This window comes from Parasteatoda tepidariorum, chromosome 8, assembly GCF_982258835.1.
Source record: "Parasteatoda tepidariorum strain Cologne lab strain chromosome 8, Ptep-v5.0, whole genome shotgun sequence".
NCBI lineage: Eukaryota > Metazoa > Arthropoda > Arachnida > Araneae > Theridiidae > Parasteatoda > Parasteatoda tepidariorum.
This window is the reverse complement of record NC_141762.1, coordinates 24,027,783-24,044,969: the sequence shown is the minus strand read 5'-3', so window position 1 is coordinate 24,044,969 and position 17,187 is coordinate 24,027,783. Positions and strand designations below refer to the sequence as shown.

The 17,187-nt window shown below is 27.8% G+C and overlaps 1 protein-coding gene across 14 annotated transcripts in view; it reads left to right on the top strand.

The window, feature by feature from the left end:
* Positions 1 to 17,187, top strand: part of LOC107443017 (choline-phosphate cytidylyltransferase B) — a 55,390-nt gene that overhangs the window by 36,577 nt on the left and 1,626 nt on the right. For 9 of the 14 annotated variants that reach the window (XM_043051572.3, XM_043051577.3, XM_087150004.1 and 6 more), the window contains 3 exons: positions 2,300 to 2,451; positions 6,451 to 6,675; positions 11,563 to 11,709. In XM_043051572.3, coding sequence (XP_042907506.1) covers positions 2,300 to 2,451; positions 6,451 to 6,675; positions 11,563 to 11,709 — 524 coding nt within the window. Of the gene's footprint in view, positions 1 to 2,299; positions 2,452 to 6,450; positions 6,676 to 11,562; positions 11,710 to 14,010; positions 14,187 to 17,187 lie in introns of all 14 variants that reach the window. The other 5 variants (XM_043051573.3, XM_071180589.2, XM_071180590.2 and 2 more) reach the window with 1 other exon arrangement.

Below are 17,187 nucleotides of genomic sequence, written 5' to 3'. Positions count from 1 at the left end.
ACTATTTTTGTACACCCATAAATTATCTTTGTACATCTTATTTTATTCCTATTTCGGCCTTAGCTTCAAGTTATGAATTCTCTGATCTAGAGTGCATACCAAATACTTTCATATGTTTGAACAATTCATCTACTGATTTTGTGAATATTTCTAGTAAGCATTATTTTTCTGCGAAAGAACAAAACCATTAAGTATCTTTTTTTAATAGCTGTAAACAGAAATTTAGGCTTAGCAAGCTCCTAGTAAAATTAACTCTTTTTTTTTTGTTACAAAAATATGCATTAACATCTTGAAGTGAAAAATCTGTTTTCTTTTATACATTAGGTGGTGCTTTTTTTTAAATTTTTTTTTTCTTAATTTACAAAATTAGAGTGAATATTTTTTTTGCTGATCTGTGGAAATGATTTTAGGATCCCGCTAAGCATTTTTTATTACTTTGCATTAAATAGTAATTTTTTATGAACAACATTAATTTGGGATTGCTTGCTACATTTTTTTTACAAAGATTTCATCATTGCCTTTCATATTATTTTGTATTATATATTTCTTCTTATTATTTAACATTTATACAGGGATGAGATTTTTCCGCTTTTTAGCGGATTTTCGCTTTTTTCGCGTTTGTCTCTCGAGTTTCAGCCTTATAATCCAAAAACTCCGATTCTCTAAAATTTTCGAGTTTTCTTATAAATATTCCACTTTCTCTGAAAATTCAGTCGTTAAAATAAAATAATTATTTGTTTCTATAAATAATTATTTGTTTCTAAAATAAAATAATTATTTGTTATTCCGCATTTTTACTTATTTTAGCGGTTTTCTCCGCTTTTACGCCAGGACAACAAGATTTTCTGCATTTTTACCCGTTCGCTTGATAGCACGTATTTTCGTAATCCAGACGTCGCTGCATTTTAATATCAAACATCGATTTTCATATTAACCTGATTTAAAAGTTGCGCGTTGCGATTCTTATTCATGCGATTTCAATATCGTACATTGCAATTCTCATTTACGAGATTTAAAAATCCATTCTCGCGATTTGTATGTACACTTTTTTAAAATCTATGTAGCTATTCGTATTCACTCGAGTTTAAAATCCAATGTCGTGATTCGTTTTTGCGGTTGTAACATCAAACATCAATTTTCGTATTTACACATGATTTAAAAATTAGGCTTTGGATTCGTATTCACGCGATCTGAAAATTACTCATCATGATTTGTATTTTTACATTTTTGAAATCCAATTTTGAGTTTCAAATTCACGTGATTTCAAAGTTTAATATCGTGATTCATATTCTTGCGATTTTAAAATCCAAGATCGCTATTTGTATTCTCTTGATTTTAAAATCCAAGATCGTGATTCTTGTAAGAAGTAAATTTTTTTCCCTGAATTAGTTACTATAAGGCAGTTTTTCTATCAAGGATTATTGGTATATATAGGCATTACAACATCAGCGAAACTGAATGAGAATATGTTACTGATATTTTTGCTATAAATCACGTAAGATTTACTCGCGTCAAAATTCAGCTTTTTTGCCTTTTGGCCAATCTCATCCCTGATTTATAACTCTTAGATCCAATAATATCTGCATTAAATACATACTAAATACTACATACTAAGTTGATAATTTGAACATACATGTCTCAGCAATGGGTGAAGTTCTATATACAGTGAAGCCTCCAGGAAGGACCACCTCTGTGTAGCGACCTCCTCATAGGATCCTTAGGATCACTTTTGAAAGATACTAAAATTTTTTCCATAGACGTGTTGAAGAAAACCTTTGGGAAAGACCATCAAAATCTCTTCCAGTGACCAGGAAGACCTCTGCACCAAATGTGAAAAAGTTCAATTAAAGAAATAAGAGAAAATAGCCAACAAAAAATATTAAAACAAATAACTAAATTAAAATGTGTTCAAAATATTCATGAGTGGCTCATGTTTACAGAGCTATTTTCGATGCAACTGTCTCTATTTATCAGTAATTGACATTGATGGGAAAAATTCCCCTCCTTCACCATTGTTTCGTTTCTACCTCACTCCCATTTTAACAATGGGCAGTTTTCTCCATATTCTTTCATTTTTTTCCACTTATTCATGCATTACTTCATGTGTTACTGATGATCTCATATTACTGAAGTAAAACTTCATGCATTGCTGTGACATTTTCTGCCTACATAATTTAGCTTTGTTAGTTCTTTCAGTGGGTATTATGTCAAAGTTGATCAGAAAATTCTTGTTCATCGCCTTATATGTAGGCCTTTTCAAATTTTTTCTTCTTTTATTAATGTATTAATTTATTTTTAGTTTGTAGTGATTTCCTCACTCACCAGCATAAAGGTAAAACAGTGATGACTGATGAAGAAAGGTATGAGGCTGTACGTCATTGTCGTTATGTGGATGAAGTTTATCGTGATGCACCGTGGGTGCTAGATGATAAGTTTTTAGAAGATAACAAGGTAACATGGAATTCATGTGTTCATTCTTACCCTGTTTAATCATTATAATATTACTGAATGATTAAAGAGATGCAGTGTGTGCAATTTCATAGTTCGTGTTTTAAAATAAATACAGTAGAGCGCCGATTATCCGAACTGCTCGGGACCGAACATGGTTCAGATAATGAAAAGTTCGGATAATTGGAAAGTTGTTTAAAATCTAATGTAAATGATTATTATTTATGTACTAACTTCCCTTGGCACCTTTTGTAGGCTTGGGACTGGCAGTACAGTAGGGAACCGATTATCCGGAACGGTCGGGACCATCGCTATTCCGGATAACTGATTTTTCCGGTTTTCTGAATCGCTACAAAAAGCCGTTATCCGGAACGGTCGGGACCATCGCTATTCCGGATAACTGATTTTTCCGGTTTTCTGAATCGCTACAAAAAGCCGTTTTTTTTTATTGTTAAACCCAACAAAAAAAAAATTAGGAAATAATCTTAAAAATAAGAAAAAACGATGAAGTAATACACTAATGGTTATTTCCAAAATGATGGTAAGGTAAACATCTTTAAAAAAAGAAAGAAAAATCGTAAAATCTTATGAGTAAAAAAAATTTTTTTTTTTAAATTGGCGAGAAAATTTATCGAATTTCGTTCCGGTTTTCTGATTTCCGGATAACGGGTTCTGTACTGTACTATCTAAAATAGCTCTGGCGTGTTTAAAAGTTTTTTTTTTCAACTTTTAAATATTTTTAATTAATTTTTTTAAACTTTTTTTTTCATTTTGAATTATTTTTATCTTATTTCAGTTTTTTATAATTTTTTTGTCAATTACTGATTTTACCACATTTTTTCATTATTTTCCATTGCAAAAGAAATCCAGCAAAGATTTCGTTTAAAAGATTCGTTGAGCAGCCATATACAACCTTATTCTTTTTAAATAAATCAACCGAACTGGATCAACATCATTTCGACGTTTTAGCCAATTCATTGCAAAATCTAATGAATTGCATGCCTCTATATGAGAAGGTCCACTATCTTGAACTTGATCACTTACTTCTTCCTCTTCGTTTGTGGAGTTCCGATTTTCCTTCAAAATTTCAGCAACAATTTCATCATTTTCATCCGAAAGATCTACTGGTTCAGAAACTTCAGTTTCGTTTGTTTTTTTGTTAAGAATTTTATTCCAAGATTTAAGATTCCAAGCACTGTAATCACTAATTATTAACCATAAGTGACAACTACCCATCCCCCAATTATAGAACTTCAGCACTTATCTATTCATAAACTCCTTCTGCATTCCAACCATTGTAGACTATCAAAATGAAGCTCGCATTCTTGGAAGATAATTTTCAGTTGTAAAGGGGTATGTAGGATTAACTGTATCACAATACATGTATGTATGGCTACTATAAGAAAACTGCTAAAAAGGTTGTAAATTAAATATGGTCTTCAGATGTAGGGGATATTGTTTATTCTTCTTAATTTAGAAAAATTGTCGATAGGTTAAATATTATTAAATTGTCGATAGGTTCGGATAATCGGCGCTCTACTGTAGTTTTTAATTGTTTAAGATGATGAACCCTTATTTTATTACGGCACAAAGTTCCATATCTAGATGTCTTTTTTCTGGAAGCCTCATTTCCCTGGCATTAATAAGTAAATCTCTTTACCTTTAAAAAAATTTTTTTTTTATGCTTGCAGTATGTTAAAGCAGTATTACTAAAAAACATTATTCTTATTTTTTCTTGCTGCTTTTCCAATAGTTAAATGCTTCAATAAGCTGGAGATTTATTCTGCCTTAATAAGCTCACTAAAACAGTTGTTGAAAAGGCAAGTGCAATTGAATCTTTGGTTAAAAGAATAAGCCATGAATATCAATTAAGTTAAATATTAAAATTGTTTGAAAAGAACACCATCAGACAAGCTTTGTATCACTTCAAATAAATGTTTTCATTATAAAATCTACTCAATTCTGCTCCTTGCTTTAGATAATTTTTTCTTTTATTTATTCAGATTAAATTACCTTTGAAATTTCTGTTTCCTTTTTTAACGTTATTTTTATCTGATTATTTGCACATTGTTTTTCCACATCAAGTGGGGAAAAAAAAAGATAAACATGTTAGGAAAGCTCAAATTATCATCTGCTCACTTTTTTTTCATGCATATATTTTTATACTAAAAAATTTTTAGTTAATTAAATGTCATTCAATCTAACAGAAAACTTTGTTGTATAAAATTGAATTTAATTTTCCTCTATTTTTTTATTGAATAATGCATTATTTAGATCTTTATTTACATTAAACACCTATTATTTGGAAAAATCTATTTTCTGAACATGCGGAAGTTCCAAAGATTCTGGATATGGGACTTTCTACTGGTGTAGAAAGTCCCATGTAAAGTAGAGGACATCTGGAAACTGCAGAAGTATTATTGTATGAGATTGGATCTTTAATCTGTGTCTCTTAGGATTTATCTTCTGATAAATCCTAATCTGATCTCTTAGGATTTAACACAGGGGAAAAAAAATTATCAGACTTGTTAACTCTGTCTTTAGGTCTAAGTCTCAGTCTTTTATGTCTAATTTGAGGGCTTCAAGTCTATAAAATATTTTCTCATGCTTTTTTCCTAATAAGAGTATGAATTGTAGAACCCATGCATATCCCCCAAAACTTTCCTCCATATCAGCTATTTTATAGTTCAAGTGTATTTAGTTTATCATTAACATTTCTTTAGAATTACTTTTTAATATTCTGTTTGGTCTGATAACCCCCCCCCCCTAAAAATAAAAAAGTAAATAAATAATATTTATAACACTACTTTTAACTAAGCATATTATAACTTTATTCTTTCTAAAATAGCTAATTTGAATAGTATTTCTATTTTTGACATCAAGGTTTCTTTCATTGATAATAGTTTTTCTGTGTTTTAAAAGTATGAGGAAAACAGGACAAATATCATCTTTCGATATTTTAGAAACTCAGTTTTGTTTGTTACATTGTGAAGACATTTGGGGACAGAAAATTTTCATTCTTTTGATAGGACCGATACACAATCGTGTAAAGTCAGTTGCATTAAAAGTACTACTGATGCAACCTGAGAGTGAATATTCAGTCACATAACAAAAAACCAGATTTAATTCTTTTCCTCGTCAAAAAGAAGTTATGAGAATTTGTTGATTGTAAGAGGCTAATCAGAAACAGTTTTAATGTTTTTAAAAAATGCTAAATCGTCACCCAATCTGTTTTTTAAAAGTAGGTTAATTTATTATTTTGTAATTTTTAGAAGTAAAAATATAGCTTATATGAATTTAATTTAAAGAAAGTGTAAATAAATTTTTTTAATATTTTTTATTGTTTTGGTTTTTCAGCTATGTGGTGGTCGCAAAAATCTCATGTTTTTTGAGTTTCTTTGGTTAGCAGGTCTGAATTAGTAATTTTATGTGTTTTAACATGCATTGATGCTCAAATATAGTAGTGCATTGCTTTTATATTTCTCATTGTTTACTTTTTTCGCAAAAAAATAATGTTGCTTAATTAGGTATTGATCTGTAAACCAAATATATAGAAATAGCGTATGGGTTGTGTGGCTTTATTTCATGTTTGATACCCTTGAATGCTACTGTGCTGTATCGTATATATATCCGTAGAGATGTTTGGGATGGTTTGTAGGGGGTATATGTGTTGAAACTATTTATTACTTTTCTAATTTTTACTCGAAGCATTGAAGAAGTGTGTCCAATAAGCTATAAATTAAGTGTAAAAATATTTAACTTGATGAAACAAAAATTATCATTTGAACTTTTATAGCTCAAATTTTTTTAAAGTTAATTAAAGATTTTATTAAATCAAACATTAAATGATAAATAAACTTTAATAGTAATTATTATTTTGTTCTTATACATGTACAGATTGAATTTGCAGCTTATGTGTTCGCCTCTTACTATAAGATCAGATTACTGCATAAGTTTAAATGGCATGGTTTTAAATAATATATTATTTGTTTGTGTTTATAGATTGATTTTGTAGCACATGACGATCTGCCATATAACATGGGATCAGAGAATGATGATGTATATAAATTTATTAAAGAAAAGGGCATGTTTGTTGCTACGGAACGAACTGAAGGTGTCTCAACATCAGATTTGGTAGCACGAATTGTTCGAGATTATGATATGTATGTAAGGCGCAATTTAGACCGAGGGTACAGTGCAAAAGAAATGAATGTTTCATTTCTAAATGTGAGTATCATTTTAAATTTCTTGCAAATTTTTTTTTACTATTTCTTTTTATTAGTATAAATTTCCCTCTTAATTTAAACATGAAGACTAGCTTTAAATTTAAAATTATTTCAAGAAATATTAAAAAAAAAGAAAAAAAAAAGAATTGGTGCAGAAGGAAAAGTTAATTTCTGCATCAGCCATCCCTGCAGTAGACTGATTGTAATACACTGCTCCCAGTTGATCGCTATAGTGGCAGTAATCAGTAAACTTGTGAGTGACCACCTTGGTCAGCATGCCAAGGTAACAAGGGTGTGTGATGTTGGTCCTTGTTAAATTGTTTGACTGTAATGTGCTCGACTTTGTATACAGATCCTTGGGCTACCAAAGTTGGGAAGCCATTCCCTCGGCAGAGGATCAAATTTCTGATGGCATGTCTTTGGGTCATCCTCATGGATGTTTCTTAGACTGTTGCCCATTGTAAAATAAAATTTACTAAGTATCTTCGCACATAATATTTTTTGATAATAGAATAATTTTATTAAATATACAAAAATAGTTAACTGTTTGATATTTTTATTTAATTTGGACAAAAAAAAAAAACATAATCATGCACATTAACATTAGGAACATTAAAGAAAGGTTAATATAAATAGTTATACATAAAAATTAAATTAAAGAACTGCATTCATATTGAGTAAATATCAAAGTAATATTAGTAATTTGCTCCAAACAAAATTTCATTAAAAGATTTCCTACTGTCACTGCATTTGTTTATTTTTGTTGTAAAATGATACTCGAGTTGTAAAAAAGACTTGCTGTTTGTACGCTGCTCTGCCAGCGATGGGATTGCTAATCTTTGGGCTAAAATGGTAGTTATATCTTTTCTCTTTGGGAGCATCATGCATACAACTCGACATAAATTTTCTTCTACCATGATTTTTTCAATCATGATTATGTCGTCTGCTTCGTATTTTCTCCCCCCCCCCCTGCATGTTTTTTTTTTGCACATGGAAACTTTTTTTCTATATTGCAATAAATATTTAAAAAGTATCCGTGGAATTGGAAAATCATCACCAATGTATCCCTGCACGGCATGCATGTGTCGTTATTATCTAATTATGCTGTTGCCAATAGCCCGTTGTGCAGCTCTAGTGTGTCAACAACACTATGATGGTGACAATGTTGTCAACACTGCTCATTGACCTCCTTTACTTTCCAAGCAGTCTTGTGCTCATCAATCTCTGCCATTGAGGATAAAACCCTCTGTTCTTTGCAATGGCAGCTCAGAACCAGAAATACTCTTAGCTTCTAAATTCTCAACAGCAACCTCTTGTAGAAAGAGTTTTTGCTCATAAATGCCTTTTTACATTTTATTTTAATTTTTGCAAACTATTGTGAAACTCCATTCTGTTTAAATAAATAAATTGTGTTAATTTTTCTCACTTTAGTTAATATTTTTGAGTAAAATCTGGTTTAATTAAACTTTGAGATTGACGCATGGTTCTATACCCTCAGGGTATCTGCGCACCTGAAAAGTCATGAATTTCGGTATTGAACAAAATTTGTTATGAAATGTCATGATTTGAACTATTTTTTTAAAAAAAATCATGGAAAGTCATGTATTTAGGTTGCCGAAAAATCTAATTTTTAAAATAGAATTATGTCCCCCTCCAATTTCATGGTGTTCCGAATATCTGAATTTGTAACAAAATCCCCACTAACAGTCTTATTTTATTAAAATATTAAGTATCTTTATCATGTTCTTTTAAAAAAATTATGATGCTTTTTCAAAAAATTAAAGAAAAAACATCATTTCTAGAGCAAATTATCTTTTAAACTTTGTGATTTCAGAATTTTTGTTATTATTATTTTTTATTTTATCAATTTAAAATTCTAGCTGAAGCAAGCCAGTCATTGGCGAATTTTTTTTTATTTTGACATGAGAACAGAAAAATCAGGAGTATTACTTTCCTTTCCGATAAATGAGAAAATTATCTTTAGAATATAATTCTGCAGAAAAAAAAATTATTTGCTTTTGTATTTTTTTCAGCTATTTTTATTGCTTCAACTCTTTCTTTTTTCTGTTTTTTAAATTAAAAATCTATAAATATAAAGATGCAGAGTATAACAGTTTTGGTTATACCTATCATTTCAATTAATGTTATAATGCTTTTTTAAATTTATTGTTGTGTTATTGTCAGAGAAAATAGTAACTTCGTTAAGTCATTAAATCATGAAAAATTCTTGGAATTTGTCATGAAATTGAAAATCTAAAATGTAGCAGATACCCTGTACTCTGTTTTAAATAAGAAAAGACCATTGCAGCTTAAGATTGAAGTAATCATCTGCAATTGCATATAAGTTCTATTTTATTTAGTTATCAAATCATATAAATATGTTTTCAAAATAATATAAAAGCTTTTAAAAGTTAAACTCATTGGTAAGAAATGTCATTTGTGCTATCTTTTATGATATATATATATATTATAATTATCAAAAAAGGGTTATTGTTCCGTAGTCTTACTGGAATCCTACACTTGGCGACATATTTCGCTAAATAATTATAGCATTTGTTTTTGAAAAAACAACTATATACCATTGCAAGAGCATTGGATTTGATAGGACCACTAAAAATGGCACGTCTTATGCTAACATGCCCTTAACAAATCAAATGCGATATAAAGAATTTTTTTACTTTTGTTTTGCTGTAGAAGCAAATCATCTGCAAGAAACAATATTTGTTATTTTTTTATCAGTTTTTTTAATGCAAGCAGAAAGATGTATATTTGTTATGATTTTCAGATATCATTTTCATTAATTCTTATTAAAAAAAATCAGTTTTTATTCAATAAGTTTTATTTTCCTTATTTCACATGATTTAAGAAAGAAAGCAAAAAGAAGGCTGTGTGACATTGTTTTAAGAGTTAGTGATGTTGATATACGTTCGCGCTGCGAGCTTAGCATCCATTTGGCTTACACTTAAATGCAAACAGTCTTTATCCATGATAATGGTTTTTTCTAAACTTGCAACTGAGTATGGAGCTATAATTTGTATTAATTTTTACACAAATCTGTTGGAAATTATGAAATATTACATTAAAATTAATTATTAGTATCCTTCAATTTTTGCTAAAATATTATTTAAATTCCAATTAATATCATATGAAAACCTTACTTTTCTAGAGATACTTTGTTATGAGTATCTACATTTTGTTTTGGAAAAAATTGAACAGAATGAACAAACTCAAAGTTACAGTATGAATATAAATCTAATGGTTATCATTGTATGTGCAAAATAAATAAAGTGTTCACACTTTTTTAATAACATTTGCTTGGTTTAATATGTACTCCTCATTTTTCAATTGCAATTTTTTAAAATCAAGATTTACTGTTAAAAATAGATGTTAAAGTTAGAACTGCTTAGGATGCAAAAAATATACAGATCAAAGTCCTGCATTTTAAATTTATTTAAAATTTTGACACATCCATTCTGTTTCTAAGTATTCTCCCTCCGCATTCCCCCTAAAATTCATAAAATTCCTAAAACTATGTGCAAACCCTAAAAATCTGATAAAATTTTGTTGGTGTTCCTAATAAAATTAGAGTTATAGGCTAAATATAAATAAAACAGCAATAATCTAAAATATAAGAATTTAACTACATTAATTAAAACTGTTTTAATTTTACCACATGGGAATTCTGATCCTGAGAGAGGTTTTTCGATAAATAAAGTAATGCTTAATGTGAGTCACCATGAGAATACTATTATGTCTCTTAGACTAATTAAAGATACCATTCAAAATTATGGAGGAGTGTTGAAGATCACCAAACACTATTGAGGGCAGTAAAAGAATCTCACAAATCATATCAAGAATATATTAGAAAAATGATCATGATTAATTTGTTTTTCTCTAACTTCTAATATAAATTGCTGATTTGAAATCTAATAATATCACACAATAGTTTTTCTTAATAAAGTAAGGTAAAGGGTAATAATAAAGTTTTGATTAAGAAGGTAAAAATTAAATAAAAATCCAAGTTGGTGTTAATTTATTTTTTTCTCTTGATTTATTCTCACTTTTGCCTGTTCCTGAATTATGCACTTAATTTCTGATAGGTAATATGTAAAGTTGAAATTTCATTTTTACACTTTAGAGATTTCATTACTTGACTTAATAAATTTCAGAGCTTTATTTTATGGCTTACAATTATTTATGATATGTGTGGATGAATTGTAATAATCTTCTGTTATATAATAAACTACCGTGTGATCTGTTTTTATCCTAGCAAAATCATATATTACCCCTAAAATTTACCTAAATTTTTTTGAAAAAAGCTCCTAAAATTACCCTAAAATTTTAAAAAACTTTGCTGCTAAGGCATGATTAAAATAATTTAAATGCTATGTGAGATAAATTTCACATGACTCATGTTTTTTCTAACATGAACAGAGCCAACCTTATCAAGATGCCAAGCCCAGAAGTATTTTCTACTTTACATCTAAACTATATTTGAAAAGGGAAAAGAGAAAAATACTTGTGAGGCCAATGCTGTAATATTTTCATTCTAAATTTTTCCCTTCAGAAAATGGCACTATACCTGGAAAGGCCCATTAATACAATTGTGGTGGTGAAAAAATTAAAAAAAATATTAATTAAAGCAAATGTGTTAATTGAAAATATTATATCTGTAAAACAATTATGATTGAAATGTATAATTTCATTAATATATGAATTTGTATCTAAAATATTCAAGTTAATATAAATTACAGTGTTTTTCTTTGCATTTAATTATTGTTATTTTCTGTGTTTTTTATTAATTTTTAATGAAATTTTGTGTATTTTTATGTATCTTCAGTAAAAATAAAATGCACAGTTATACTAATTTATAATAAATCTTTTTCAGGAAAAGAAATTTCTACTTCAGAACAAAATGGACAAAATTAAAGGAAAATTTGAAGACAAACGGCATGAAATAATACATAAATGGGAAGAAAAATCCCGGGAATTTATAAATAATTTTCTTGATCTCTTTGGCAAAGATGGAAGATTGGTAATTACTGAAATTATAATATTCTTTCTTTTTTTACAGAGACAATTTTCTTGTTATGCATGAAATATCTTTCAAAACCTATGGGGGAATGTGCAGGGTATCTATAAATAGGTTACCGAAAAAAGTGTTTGCTAAATAAATTTTTGTATTCAGTAAATGGCACCATATTTAAATACTAAGTACTGGTTTTGTTGAAAGTTATTTGAATCCATAAAAAATGGATTGTAATAGACTAGATTTTAGAGCCATTTCTTTTAATAATAAGTACAAATGCAAGATATTGTTGCGAAAAGGTATAACTAACTGCATCTTCTGCTTTTTCTATTCATACGACGCAACAATAACTTACTGATTTTGCCAAATTTGAATTTAGATATGTTGAACTGAGAAGAATGTTATATAGGAATGCTATTTTGCCTTATTTGTTGAGATTTTTCAATGTTTTATTAATTTTTTTGTGATTTAAATTTTTCTTCTTCAAAAGAGCCCTATTGAACCCAAACCTTTTAAAATTATCCTATGTATGTTGTATAATATACTTTTTAATCTAAAATTATTAATAGATAAGGAACTATAGTTATCTGGCATCATACTTTATGGACTTGAATATTCAACCCAATTGGATAGGAATGAAGTAGGCAATGGAATTTCGAGATTAGAAAATTGATTTGAATGATAAAGTAAACATAAAAAAAGACAAATTAAGAAAGCACACATTGCCATGACAATGTGATGAAAGTAAATTGATTTTTAATCTGTTTTCTTAAGTCAAATTTGTTCTCTTTAAAATTTATTTTTCTATAGAAAAATATATTATGCTTAAATTTATATATTTAAAGTTAACTAGTCGATGGTGCACATATTTCATTCTTTATTTTTTCTATGAAGGATTGTTTCTTTCATAAAAGATGAATATTTAAAAAAAAAAAAAAAGATTTTTTTGAAAATAATGATTAAAATTAGACAAACATAACATATTTTTAGCAATTTTATATTAAAATGTCAGAGACATGATTGTAAAATATTACAATTACATAAAGCAAATAAAAATATAGATGTATCAAAATTATTATGAGCTTAATAAATATTTTTCCAATTTCATATACATACAAATAATATTAAAATTCTCTTTATATTTAAGGGTTGTTTTCTGCATTAATGTTTAGGTAATGGTTAAACACCTGCCCTAGTCATAGCACAGAAGTAATAAATGCTTGGGAACTTCTTAAGAAGGTATTAGGACAAAAATAAAATGCAAAATTTATAAAGGTACAAAGTTTATAAAATTTTCACCTTTCAAAGAGGAATATGGATTTGATTCAATAATTGCTCTGAAAGGTGAAGCTCACTAATGAAAAAAAGTAAGGACAAATAGTTTGAATTTTTTTCCTCCTTTAAAACGTTTTCTAGCTCAAACAGTCACATCTTTTTGTCAATAATTAAAAAAGAACAAGGCTAGATAGTGGCTATCGGAGCTACATTTATTATTGATATACAATTCTATACAGTCAGTGATTCCGCTAGACTTTTGAAACTACTGGTCCTTAAGAGTCAGGACTTCCAAATTTCTGGGACCCTTTTTATTAAAAACAGGAATTCTCTACTTCTTTATCCATCTATTAATATGCAATTTCGTAACTATTCTATCTATTGATAGACAAACCAAGGAATTTCAAAAAAAAAAAAAGAGCTATAATATTTTTTTTTTTTTTTGAAAATTAGGAGTGCTCAAACATCTGAATCAAGGAAAAGCAACAATAATAATTAATATTTTAATTTTCTTCTTTAGCTATAAAGAATTCTTTTTCCATATTCAGTTTGATTATAATTTTGTAAACATAAGTCTAATGGTTTGGTATTTTTTCCCCTGCATTGAGAATTAAGCATCCCATGCAGGAGACAAAATAAATTATTTTTTGCATTTCCTCTACAATTTTTGGTGTATTAGATACACTATGATGTGTAAGCGGAATCACTGATAGTTATTCTATGTTTCATGTTTGCACTTTGTTTCAATTGTATGTGTTTTGCACCTATTTGTTTGGTGTTTGCTTTGATACCACATATACCTCTCTGAATTAAAATTTTTATTCTGAGAATAATTCTTTGAATTCTTTTTCTCTTCTCTGAATTTCTTTCTCCTCTGAAATTTGAGTAAATTGTCTTTTTCTTTCTTGCAAGCTTATTTTCTTGATAATTTATTTTTCATGCTATAATTTCATTTTTGTTCATCCTGTCTACATTGCACTTGTTTTGGACTATGACTTCTATTTTAATTTTGACTTATTGTGGTTATTGCAGTCAAATTCTCCTGAACCTGATTACCCATCTTCGAGGGATTCTTCACCTGAGACCAATGGTTACGATTTATCAATGACTGTCATGTCTGAAACAGAGGTTCCCAATAAAACTGGGTTTTCCATTTCTTCTGTGCTATGGCGTGTTTGGGGATGGTTAAGTAAAATAACTAAACAAAGGTATTAAGAAATATAGTTCAATCAAACCTACTCATTAAGATAATTTTCGCTATTTAAAAAGCTGGAAAATATGAAAAAGGGCACTATTTATCAGCTTTCAAATTAACCCTTTTCTTTTGGCTATACAAATGCTGTAATGTGATAAGAAAGCCTATTTTTCTTAATTTCAGGTAGATATCTTTTTACTCTTTTTTTTTTTTACTTGTAAAATTTTCACTTTTGAAGTAATTGTTTTGTTAACTGTTAAGTCTTGGTGTAAATATATAGAGATATCATTTTATACTCAGATCATGAGTACTAGCTTGTTTGAGAAGTAAATATAGTCTGTGTGCAACAATGACCACATTGTCACAATCATATGCCACATAGTCACAAAATTGTGGAACCTTAACTTCTATACCCCTCTGGCTCACACTGGGCTGTTGGGGGAATACCTTTACTACTTTTTATTTTTTATACACTTTTCTGGTTTGAGTAGCATGGGCAGAAATAGATTTATGTTAACAATCAAGTAATTAGAGTTTCACTTTAAATAATTTTAGTTGGTCCAAGATATTACTAGACAAAGTGTTTTTGGAAAAAAAAAAAAGTAAGTAACTCTTGAAAAATTACCCATGTTTCTAAAAGTGTAAAGCAAATTACTTCTGGTTTATGTAAAAATTTTACGTTGAAGGTAAAATGGTTAGTTTGGCAAGATTTTACGGAACTTACTGTAATTTGCTTCTTGTGATTCACCTGTAGATCACAATTCTAAGTATATTTATTATATAATTAGTAGGTAAATGTATGTAAATTAATAAAAAATATTATTCAAAAGCTTCGGGGCTACTTTTTTTTTTAAAAATAAAAGTATAGTCTGAGTTCTAATTATGTAAGAAATAGTGATTTGGCGGAATAACCAAATGCTGAAGATTTGGCCACAAAAATCGGCGAATACTGAATATTTGGCAGCTGAATAGCAAAATTTTTTTTGAAGAAAAAAGTCATTAATAAATATTATATATATTTTTTAATATCAAAATAAGTTTAGTCCTTATTGAGAAATAATCAAAATCTAGCTGTATTATTGGTATGGGGTTAAGGGAAAAAAAACTTTGATAGAAATGTTTAGGATAATAAAGATAATTAAATATTAATATACTTAGAACTATTAAGGAAAAAAAATTAATATCAGCAAATTTTTATTGCTAAATATAATATTTTCTTGAAATATTTTCTTTTCCTTAAAACATTAAAAGAGATAATGTCTAACAGAAACGTTTTTAAAAATTAAGTGCTATCATAAAAATGCCTATAAGAAACAAAGATAATACAAAACAGAAAAAATAATTATAAATTTTAAATTATATCAATAATATATCAATATATTTAATAATATATCAATTTAAATTTTTGAAAGAAAATTTTAAAGCTAAATATTTCAGTTTTCCTAATATTGTATTTCTAAGGAAAAGTGAAGATTAAAGTCTTTTAGAAACCCTCTTGATCGCCGCATCATAATAAAAAGGTCTATAGAAACATAAGTTTTTTAGAAAAGAAGCTGGACAGAAATTAAAACAAAAAACGTTCTTAATTTTTAAACTATAAATTTAACGCTAAAAATCTTAACTTAATCTTAACCCTTTTCATATTGTCATATTTTTAAAAAAATGGGATCATAAAAGAATAGCTTTCATTAGAAACGCTCTTTAAAAAATGCTGTCACAATAAAAACACTGATGAAAAGAAAAGCTAATAAAAAAATCAAAAGAGAAACAGTAAAAAATTGTTCTTAGTTCTGAAATATAACTTTAACATTGAGAATCACAGTATTTTATATTATTTGAAAAAAGTGACAATAAAAGAATGAAGTCTATTAGAAACGTTCTGTTAACATTAGAAGAGAGCATCATTTTTGTTAAAACAGAAAAACAAAGATGAATGAAGCAAAAAAAAAAAAATCTCAATATTTAAAAGGTAAAGCATTAAAAAATGATTAAATTGACTTCCCTGAATATAAGTAAAAAAAAATCAGCATTAGAAAAACTTATGGTTCAGTATAAAATAATCTAGTTTCAATTTTACAAATTTTGCTTTTCTATGCATCTTTCAGAGCATAACTAAACAAATATGTGCAAAAACTATTTCTTATAACATATAGTTAGAAATATGATTTTAGATTATTCTTTATTAAATCTATTTAAATTTCCCCCAAATTCATTACATCCCCAGTTCTAATATAACTTTGCTATTGTAGCTTAAAACACCCTTTAGATATTAAAATAACTAATATTATTTAAAATCAAAGTTTTTATACCTTATATCTCCCCTTGCTATGACAAATGTTATAAATTATATATTAATAATTAAGTATAGAAATTTAGGCTTATATAAATCATAATAAATAAAATTCTACCTCCTTAAGGAAGGATGCTTTGTTTGAATTATTATTTTTTTCAATTTCATCTAAGAGAACTAGCAAAACTAGTTCTCTATATAATTGCTTACTTGCTATTAAAAGTCAAATACTAGTACAAATATAAAGAATTTTTTTTTATTTTTAATATTGTTAAGATGATTGATGTTGCCTAAATTTTGTCCCCACTACCATCTTTATAACAAAATATTTTAATTTTATCTTTTGCAAGTCATGTTTTGATATTAACAAATCATTTTTTCTCTGCAAAATATTGAATATTTGGTGTAAGAATGAAATAACAAGGAAAAAAAAAAGGAAAAATTTAATTTTTTTCCTTATGGACCTTTCCTTTTTGCTGCAGATTTGACTTCTGGTATTGTGTCAAAATTTCATATTTTTTCTCAACATTTTCTTCTAAATCTTCTTCAGCATAGTTCTATTGTTTAACTTAGGATGCAAAAGAATGAGGCTTTACACAATGACGATTGATTTATTCTATCTTTAATTTGTTTGATAGGTTTAACCTTATACTCAATTGAATTGTTATTTTTATTGAATGAGCCATTTTTACTGTTTTTTTTTTTAAAAAAAAAAAGAGGGGAA